At 36.6% G+C, this 10,002-nt stretch overlaps 1 protein-coding gene across 1 annotated transcript; it reads right to left on the reverse strand.

The window, feature by feature from the left end:
• Positions 1-1,541: 1,541 nt before the first annotated feature.
• LOC107060402 (bifunctional 3-dehydroquinate dehydratase/shikimate dehydrogenase, chloroplastic-like) lies at positions 1,542-3,795 on the reverse strand. The gene is made up of 8 exons (XM_015308334.1): positions 3,688-3,795; positions 3,546-3,583; positions 3,347-3,397; positions 2,803-2,866; positions 2,588-2,693; positions 2,370-2,507; positions 2,084-2,232; positions 1,542-1,610 (listed from the first exon to the last, which is right to left on the reverse strand). Exons 1-8 carry the CDS (start codon positions 3,793-3,795, stop codon positions 1,542-1,544), a joined length of 723 nt encoding a protein of 240 aa, XP_015163820.1.
• Between the last annotated feature and the right edge of the window lie 6,207 nt (positions 3,796-10,002).

The raw sequence follows: 10,002 nt of genomic DNA on the forward strand, positions 1-10,002 counted from the left end.
GTACATTCCAAGTGCTGACGGATACGTTGCGCTACATCGTTTCATTATGTAGGTTCAGGTACTGAACATCCATATCACGCTAAGATCGATTCTCAGTCCACATTCAGCAGCTTCAGTAGTAAGTCCTCATATTCCGAGGACAATACACATGCTTTCATTTTAGTCATTATTTTTAGTTTCAGTTTTGTTAAAGTTAGATGGGGCATATCATAGCAACTCAACTCAGTTAGAGGTTTTTCATACATAGTAATAGATTCAGCTTGAGTTGTTAAGTGGTTGTTTCAGTTATCATTAAACTCTTAGTTTATTTCATTTATATTCAGACTATTAGGGTTTTTTTTCATTTTCACATATCCACTGTTTTAGCTTGTTAATGTCTTACTTAGTTATTTTCAGTATGCTTATGATATGCCAGACTCAGGTTTAGCTTGGGGTCACTCGTGATCTTATGTCCCGTGTTGCGTCCAGGGGGTAGCCTCGGGGCATGACATAACTCTTGAAATGCCGAATGACAAATTTCCTGTCGCAATAGCAGTATTATAAGCACATAAATGTGGATATAGCTTAGATTGAAAGCAGTAGATGATGATCATTTACTGGTTTCTAACCCAAATTTCCATTTCTGATAGAAGTCGTCTAACTCATCGTATCTATTTTATTTCATTTTTCTTGAAAAGGAACAAATCATCAAAGTTCTTTTCACATATGAGAACTTCATTTAAACTTTTCAAACCACTCGTGGAATTATAAGGATATGATTAGGAAGAAATCTTGAAAATGAATGAAATGCTAGACCTAGGAAGCACAAGAAAGAAGGAGGAAGCTTGAGATTTTAGGACATAACAACAAAGATATTTAATTAGAGGCTTCATTTGTTGACTAGCTGGGTTTCTAAGGTTATCTGGTTCTTTAACATAAAGACGATTGATTTTGATATATATTTACAAAGATTACACACATTTTGGGTATGAAGCCAATTGAGGGAATTCACAAAATACTCTTCAATTCCTCAAATCTTTCTTCCTCACCTCTTTAGATAATATTTTAGAAGCATCCACTTCTTCTGGAATCACTTTTTTAAATTTTCATCAAAGCTAGTGTTATTAAATTCGACAACATGCATTCTCATGTTTCCAAGTCTAATCACTTTCATCTTAATTTGAGCCACTTTCTTCATAGTTGTCACCCATATTCATTTCTCAGGTTTCACAAAAATAAACCTTCTCCCACATCTCTTCACCAATTCTTTGATAGATGAGAATGGCTTTCCTCATTCATCTTTCTCATGGATGCAACATCATCTGCTACCTCTCTATTCAAGATTCATTTTCGTGAAACAACTTCGTGAGGATCTGCTTCGTTAGGGTTAACACCCTTGTTGGATTCCTTCCCTAATAAAATTCTTTCAAAACCTTTTTAACTTTTGAAATTTTGATAGTTCCGCCTACTAGCCCTACCAAATTAATATCATCGATATTCTAGTATTTCTCTTGCCCAGCATTATCATAGTTATAATTAGTCTTGCTCATATCCATTTTGTTCTAAAGACCACTAATTATTTTGAAAATTTTGGATTGTCCACCGATTCCACAAGACATGTAGCCCTGATACTAAATTTCAGAAATTCAGGAAGAGGAGCACTCGCAATCACTCTTTCTTGAAAACAAGTGAATGAAATAAATGTTCTTTACTTCACTCTACTAGCTTTAACCAATGATTCTAACCTTATCAAAAATGACTATTATATCTAGGTATTTTATAGGACTATTCTAGAATCTACCTAGTTTAGTAAATTTATCATCGTTTAGTTCTATTCATTCCTCTTTTTCTCAAATACATGTATTCAGCCATACATGCATCCTTACATTAATCAATATCCTAAATACATGAACTAACTAAATCATGTTCACAGAAATCAAAAACTCTTTTCTTCTAAGACAAAGTTCACATTTCAACATAATATTTAACCCTCTTTACAACCACAGACACATTTCAACACAACATTATTTGTAGCTATTCAATTAATAAGATATGTACTCAATAACAATTTATTTTCATCTAAGATGAGTGCAAAGAGGCAAACCTTAGAGATTGGTGTGTCATCAACCTTTGGCTGCATGCCTATGGAGGTGGTATTTGCAAGAATCATATCATTTTCTGGATGGAAATCGCTAAGATCGTGAAGAGATAAAGCCTTAGCTCCAACTACATCACCAATTTCTCGTGCTCGTTCTTCAAGAAATAAGACAGAGCATCAGTATGAAGTAACATAGTTGACAATCAATACTAGAGTAGAAGTACTAGGTACGGTGTGAAGAACTTCATGGTCATGAGCTAGACATAATTTCAAAAATGAAGTGTTGAACTACCATAGATATGATTAGCAATCACCACCCTAGCCCTCTTTTTCCTTTGCACCATAAGCAATTGCCTTTCCAGCTCCACCAGCACAAATGACCACAAACATTTTACTAGCCAAGGGGGCGCAGATATACTAGGTTGTGAACCTGTAAAGGAAATAATGAAGCTCAAACATTAAGCTCTGAATCAAAAAATGATGTTTGCAACTTGGAAATGAATATTTAACCTTCCAATCCTTCTTCAATGGAGGATATTGCACCGATATAGTCTGTATTGCAACCAAATAACTTCCCATCAGGTCTATTTATAATACAATTGACAACCCCTATTGCCTGCGGGATAATCAACTAACCAAGATATTGCATATGATATGATAAATCATCCGAACAATTTGTAATCCGAACAGCTGAAAGTATTATAAGATCGTGATATAGCTAATACCTTAGCAGTAGGATCAATTTCAGTACAACAGTCAAGAGCGTCTTCTTTGTGAGGAATTGTACAGCTGCACAACATAGAAATTTGGCATGACTAACCTTATGAAACTAAAAGACATCTGATAAAATAACAGTTTCTGTTTTGAGAGCAACCCTGAAGCCAGCAAAATCTAACCCTTCAAGTGTACCAAACGTGAAGTATCCACCAAAATTAGGATAAAGTATTTGAGACATCAAACCCTTCTCTCCTATGACCATGGCTTTATTGGTACCTATTTAACAAAGTGTAGGAAATGAATTAATGTTTATCAAGAGAAGCATCTCAGAATGCAAGCGAACTCATATTCACACAGGTAACTCAAAAGAAAGCCAGAGACTCAAGGGAGATGGAGGACAACTATAAGCATACAATAAGCATAGCAAATCCTAATAACAAATAACCATGTATGCACATGAAAAATATTATAGTAGCAGCAGCTAGCAGAAAAAGAGAACAAACTTCAACCATGAAGACAACCAGCTTATAATTAGAGAAACATGCCGCATACCTCATTTGTATTAGCGCAATTTCTACTAAAAGCATCACCTCTGGTTTATACCTGAGATTATAAAATTACATTATAAGTTCATAAAATAAAATTTTAGCTGTATATTTTCATGTGAGAGATCAAACATTTAAACATCAATTTAAGAATATAATTTGAATGATAGCAAAAAATTAAAAAAAAACTACATGGAAAGAAATACTTGAAAGAACATATGATAAGAGCTTTATGCTCTCTAAACTAAATTCAAATGTACAGTATTGTCATTAGAGGACAATTTGTAAGAGACAATGTGTATGGATGATTGTGGTCTTATGGACACTCAATTCACCGGAAGTGCTTACACTTGTTGTAATGGTAGCAGAATGAGGTGGAGAATCAGTAAGAGACTTGACAGAGTTATTATTAATGATGCATGTGCCTCCAAATTTCCCCTTACCAGAATTCATCATCTCTCTAAGACCGGTTCTGATCATAATATTTTATTGCTTCAAGGTGCACAAGATGAGGCCACCCACATTAAATATTTTAAGTTATTGAATTTTTGGATAGAACAAGAAGGTTTTGTAGATGTGGTCAAGGAAGTTTGAGACAATGAGATCACGGGAAACCCAATGTGGAGATTACAAAATAAACTCAAAAACCTTTCTAAAGCTCTTAGCAAATGGTCCAAAGAATGCATTGGAGACGTTTTTGATATTGTCAAACAAAAGGTGGAACATAACAAGTTAATGGAGAAGCAATATGAAATGAATAACCCCGATCACAATAGAATCCTTTTTCACAAATCTCAGGCTGATTACATTAAATGGCTGAAGCTTCAAGATTCCATTCTGAGGCAAAAAGCTAGAATAAAGTGGGCAGACAAAGGTGAAACTAACTCCAAAGGGAGAAGAAGACATGCTCAAATCCTTAGGATTAAGGACTCTACTGGCAGATGGTTAGACAATAGTGACCGAATATCCCAAGCAGCAATTGATTACTTCAGCAATATTTTCACTCACTCAAATGATACCGGAGTTTCCAGTGATTCCTTCATGAGATATTTAGATACTTTGGTTACTGATATTGACAATGACTCTATGGAAGCTATTCCTACCAAGGAGAAGATTAAGGCTGTTATTTTCTCCATGGATCCTAACAGTTCTGCAGGTCTAGACGGATAGAAGGTATGTTTTTTCAGTTTGCTTGGAACACTGTTGAGCAAGACATTACTAAATATGTGAGAGCTTTTTTCACTGGAGCTAATTTAACTAGGTTCTTTTCCCACTCGTGATTGGTTTTAGTCCCAAAAGTAAAGGCTCCTAATCATTTTCCACAACTCAGGCATATAGGCTTGAGTAATTTTACCAACAAAATCCTCTGGATAATTGTTTCCTTGAAACTTGGCCATATCCTTCCTAAACTTATCTCTAAAAACCAATCAGGTTTTATCAAAGGAAAGCTATTACTGAAAACATTCTTTCGGCGCAAGAAATTGTCCATGACATTAGAAGGGGCAATGTTGGCTGGAACTTGGTTATGAAATTAGATATGTCAAAGGCTTACGATAAAGTTTCTTAGGTTTTTCTTATGTCTGTCCTCAGAATGCTCGGCTTCAGAGAATTGTTTTATAGAACTCATCTATAGAATCATTTCAAACAATTGGTATTCTGTAATTTTGAATGGGTCAAGACATGGTTTCTTTAGTTCTTATACAGGTCTCAAATAGGGCGATCCTTTGTCTCCTGCTTTATTTATTATTGGTGTTGAGGACCTCTCCAAAGCTCTTAATCATCTGAATAACAAAGTGGATTTCAAAGGTTTTACCATGAGCAACAATGGACCTCAAGTGAATCACCTATGCTTTGTTGATGATTGAATGGGTCAAGACATGGTTTCTTTAGTTCTTATACAGGTCTCAAATAGGGCGATCCTTTGTCTCCTGCTTTATTTATTATTGGTGTTGAGGACCTCTCCAAAGCTCTTAATCATCTGAATAACAAAGTGGATTTCAAAGGTTTTACCATGAGCAACAATGGACCTCAAGTGAATCACCTATGCTTTGTTGATGATATATGATATTCTACACAACCTAGATTGTTTTTACTTTTATATCAGACTTTACTTAAGTGAACCAAGTTTCCTAACGTGTTGCAAAGACGGCGTAAAGATTGTAAAGTAAGAACGCAACCTTTCCTCAACAGGATTTACCCCAACTTCACTAAATAACTACGAGCCTCAACCAACAACAAGATTACAAGAGTTTATGTAACCTAAAGACTAACTACCTAATCTCAAATCTAGCATAGACCTCCAAGGTATGTGTTCCCAGTGTCTTCGAGTTGCCCTCAACTTGAAGACTAAAATCGTATAATCAGTTTATAAATAATTGATCTAACAATATAAAAATCACAAATACTAAGAAAACTTCCTAGATCTGTTCTTCTATATTCTTTGTGCAGCAGCACTTCGGAAATAAATCTCTTAGTTGTTTCTGCTTTGTAAGTGTGTGCCGAGTATGGACGCCTCTTCTCCTATTTATGCTTTTGCTTTCTAAAGTCTTCTAGTCCTTCACTAACTCGTCTTTCATTCCACCACTCAGTTTCATTTAGACTTCTTCTTGCAATGAAATTCCTTTATTAATTTGAAGTCCTTCTTGAAACAATTTCTCATCGGATCACTTTGCCAACGTGTTCCTTGGGTTTCGTAATTTATCAAAACAATACTTATCCCAACAAATTCCCCCTTTTTGATGATGTCAAACTCATAAACTCATGGCCTTGTCTACATTCTTCTTAGCTTGCTATTTTGACCGTAACATTTCAGCATGGAACACTTGGCAAAACAAATTAGCTGTGGGTTATATATAATGCACTCCCTTCTTTACTTCCCCCTTTTGGCATCATCGAAAACGGTTTCAAGAGAATTAATAAGGACATAAGCGTATGAAGGAATAATACCCAATCTGCACCGTTTTAAATGGTCATCAAGATCATAACAGAGTCAGCTAATAATAGTGATTAACATAGACAATATTACTAAAAATGGAATTAGTGTACGAAAGATATGAAACATACCATAGAAAACAACCAAAAGTAATATATGCCTTAAAGAGAGAGTACACAAATAGCCAAAAGCACAAAAATAACAGAGTGGATCATGGATACCAAAAGGAAGGAAGAGTTCAAGGGGCTAAGGTGGGAGTTTGAGTAGCCAGCAGCGATATTGGCAGTCCTCTCCTGAGCGAGTTCATTTTGAAGTGTAACAACTCTAGCTTCCCAATTCTCCTTTTCCATTTGATGAGCATTCGCCATAGCATCTAGTTCATTTTCCTTCTCATCAAGCTGATTCTGCAAGCACTGAAGAAGTATGTCAAGACGCCTCATAGAAGCCGGGAGATCTATGTGATTCACCTGACCCACCACATCCTTAACAGTTTGAGAATGCCATACCTGAAGTGGCACATCAAAGGCCTCAAATATGGAAGCCATCCAGAATCCATGTGGAAGTGCATGCCCATTTTTATCCTGATTAAGAACATTATGCATATGTTTGATGATCAGAGAGGGTAAGTCAATAGGGACCTTTGTGACCAGTAGCTCCATGATGGTGAGATCAAGAAAATTCGCCTACGTACGTCTTTGTTTCCTCTGTAGGATTATCTTGTGAAGCACATCAAAGAACAATAGATGTAAGTGAGACATCGCATTCTTTTCAACACACCGATGATGAGTCAGATTAGGCTTAGAAGAGAATTTGCGAGAGATTGCCAGAGAAGAGGAGTGATTAGGCAAAGTCGGCCACTCAAGCTTAACATAATAATCCCATCCCTCAGAAGGAATTCCCAGTATTCGAGCAACATCAGCAGGGACCAAATGAAGAGGTGTATTTCGCACAGTAGAAGTGAAGGATTGCCCATCACTTTTGCTATTTCTGTAAAATTCGGTTACCTCTTGCTTTGCTAATTTACGTTGAGTATTACCTTGAAGAAAGAGAGATGACCACCCTTGGGACTCTAATTTTGTCAGTAACACTGCCATTTCAGGGACTCCAAATCCAGTGACCACCCGACCCCTAAGAATGGATTGTTGACGGAAGTGAATTCATTCAATCAAGCTGAGATGACAAGATAGAAGAATAGGACTAGGTTGGATTTTCAGCCTCGAAATCTGACATGGAACTGGAAGAAGAAACAGGGGAAGTAACTTGTTTCTTTTTGGATTTCGACGTGGATTGCTTAGAACAATGGATTTTTGATGCAAGTTTGGGAGAGGCCTTAGGAAGGGAGGATTTCTTGGCTTTGGTGGAGGGTTTAGATCATGAAGGTTTTGAAGTGATGTGCTTGCCACGCCTATCCCTACAACTCACAAGATCATCATCAGAAAGAACAATGGTAGGGATTTGGAGTGGATGGCAAGCAGAAGAACGAGTTCTTTTTCGAGCTGCCAAGGTAGATATGAATTCAACCTAAACTTGACGACGTTTTTTCCTAGTTTGAGGGACCCTAACAGTGGGAAACGAAAGGATATATGTGGGTGAAGAAGGTTCAGACATAGGGTTTGACACAGAGTCTTGAAAGTTTTGAGACGACGCCTACTCTTTTTTCTAACGACTTCAGCCAGAGGAATTTCATCAGTATTATCAACATTTAAAGGAACAGGGTCAAAAGCATGTGCCATCGGAAAAGAATCAGTTGAAATAAAGAGAAAGAGATTTTGACTTATAGAGCTCCAATTTGTGAACCCATCTAGAGCTACCCGAAAGGATGCATGCTCTCTAACTTCCCCCTCACTCGGTGCATCAGGCAGAAGTACCAAAGGAAGATCCTGAAAGTGAACTTCCTCATCTGCTGGAAGAGATCGAGAATCATTAATCAACATGATACGAGCAATTCCATCCACAGAAACCCAAATATCATCTGGAGGAGATTCTTTTCTTACTATGACGAGAGAAGTATCAGATGAAGTTAAGATTTCGGTTTCTTCAGGGGATTTTGAAGAAGATGTCATAGCTGGAATTCAAGCTTTTGATGAATATGGGTGATGAAGAAAGATAGTTGGGGTTTTCAGAAGAGACTTGTGGAAGATACACGGATGAAAATATGGTTTGATGTGATGGTGACAGGTTTTTGAAAGAAAAAAGGGAAGGGAGACGAAGAGTTTTGGGTTTTGGTGGTTAGACGTATTAATGAGAGAGAGAAGAATAAAGAGTCATATTATTCATGTGTATCAGCATGTGTGACTCTTAATAAAAAACATTTATACCTGAGGTGTGCTCCACGATATGCCAAGTTACTTTGTACCTATTTTAACTGCTTAGAGCAACAAAGATCCATGAGAATGTGCAAGAACTGATAAGTACAAAATTGATATACAAGTTAATGTATTTTAAAGACCGCATAATATATCACTTCATACCTAAACACACTTGTTAATTCATAGAGCTACAATTTTCTAACCAATCATTGAGGGAGGGAAATTGTGCAATCTTAATCATCCCCGAGTCTAACCTAATTTTTTTTCAAAATACTCCCTACTTAGTGCTTTGGTAAAAATATCAGCAATTAGTTACTTAGTTGAGCAGAACATTACTGATATGTGAGCTTTCTCTACATTGTCTCTTAGAAAATGGTGTCTTATATCAATATGTTTTGTTTGTTTATGTTGCACCGAATTCTTTGCTATATTAATAGCACTAGTATTGTCACACAAGATAGGAACCCTTCCAACATTCATACAAAAATCCAACAAGTGTTGTTTAATCCATAGTAATTGGGCACAACATGAGCCAGCCGCCACGTATTCAGCCTCAGCAGTTGATAAGGCTACAAAGCTTTGTTTCTTAGTGGTCCAGGATATCAAACATGTTCCAAGTAAGTGAGCCATACATATGATACTTTTTCTATCGACCAGGTATCCAGCATAATCATCATCTGCATAACCAACTAGATTGAAGTTGCTTCCTTCAGAGTACCAAAGTCCCAGATCAGTGGTTCATTTGAGATACTTGAAATTCATATAACATATTTAAGATGAGATTCTTTGGGGTTTGCTTGAAACCTAGCACAAAGGCCAACACTAAACACGATACCAGGTCTACTTGCAGTGAGATACAAGAGAGACCCAATTATTCCCCTGTACACCTTTTGATCGACAGATGCACCTGTTTCATCCATATCAAGCTTAGTGGCAGTATCAATAGGAGTATCGATTTCCTTTGTTTCATTCATGATAAATCTTTTGAGCAGTTCCTTCACATACTTTTGTTGATGAATCAATGTACTTCTGGGTGTTTGCTTGATTTGTAATCCAAGAAAAAAACTTAGCTCACCCATCATACTCATTTCAAATTCTCCACTCATAAGTTCAACAAATTCATGAGTCATCAGACCATTTGTAGATCCAAAGATTATGTCATCCACATATAACTGCACAATCAACAAGTCCTTCCATTTATTTTTAGGAAAAAAGTATTGTCAATTTTACTTCTTATGTGGCCATGGTCTAATAGAAACTTGGATACCCTCTCATACCATGCTCTTAGAGCTTTCTTCAACCCATACAAAGCTTTGTCTAATTTATAGACATGGTCAGGAAACTCAGGATTTTCGAAACTAGGTGGCAGTTTTACATATACTTCTTCTTTCAAGTATCTGTTCAAGAATGCCCTCTTTACAA

Source organism: Solanum tuberosum, unplaced genomic scaffold, assembly GCF_000226075.1.
Source record: "Solanum tuberosum cultivar DM 1-3 516 R44 unplaced genomic scaffold, SolTub_3.0 scf00079, whole genome shotgun sequence".
Classification (NCBI taxonomy): Eukaryota; Viridiplantae; Streptophyta; class Magnoliopsida; order Solanales; family Solanaceae; genus Solanum; species Solanum tuberosum.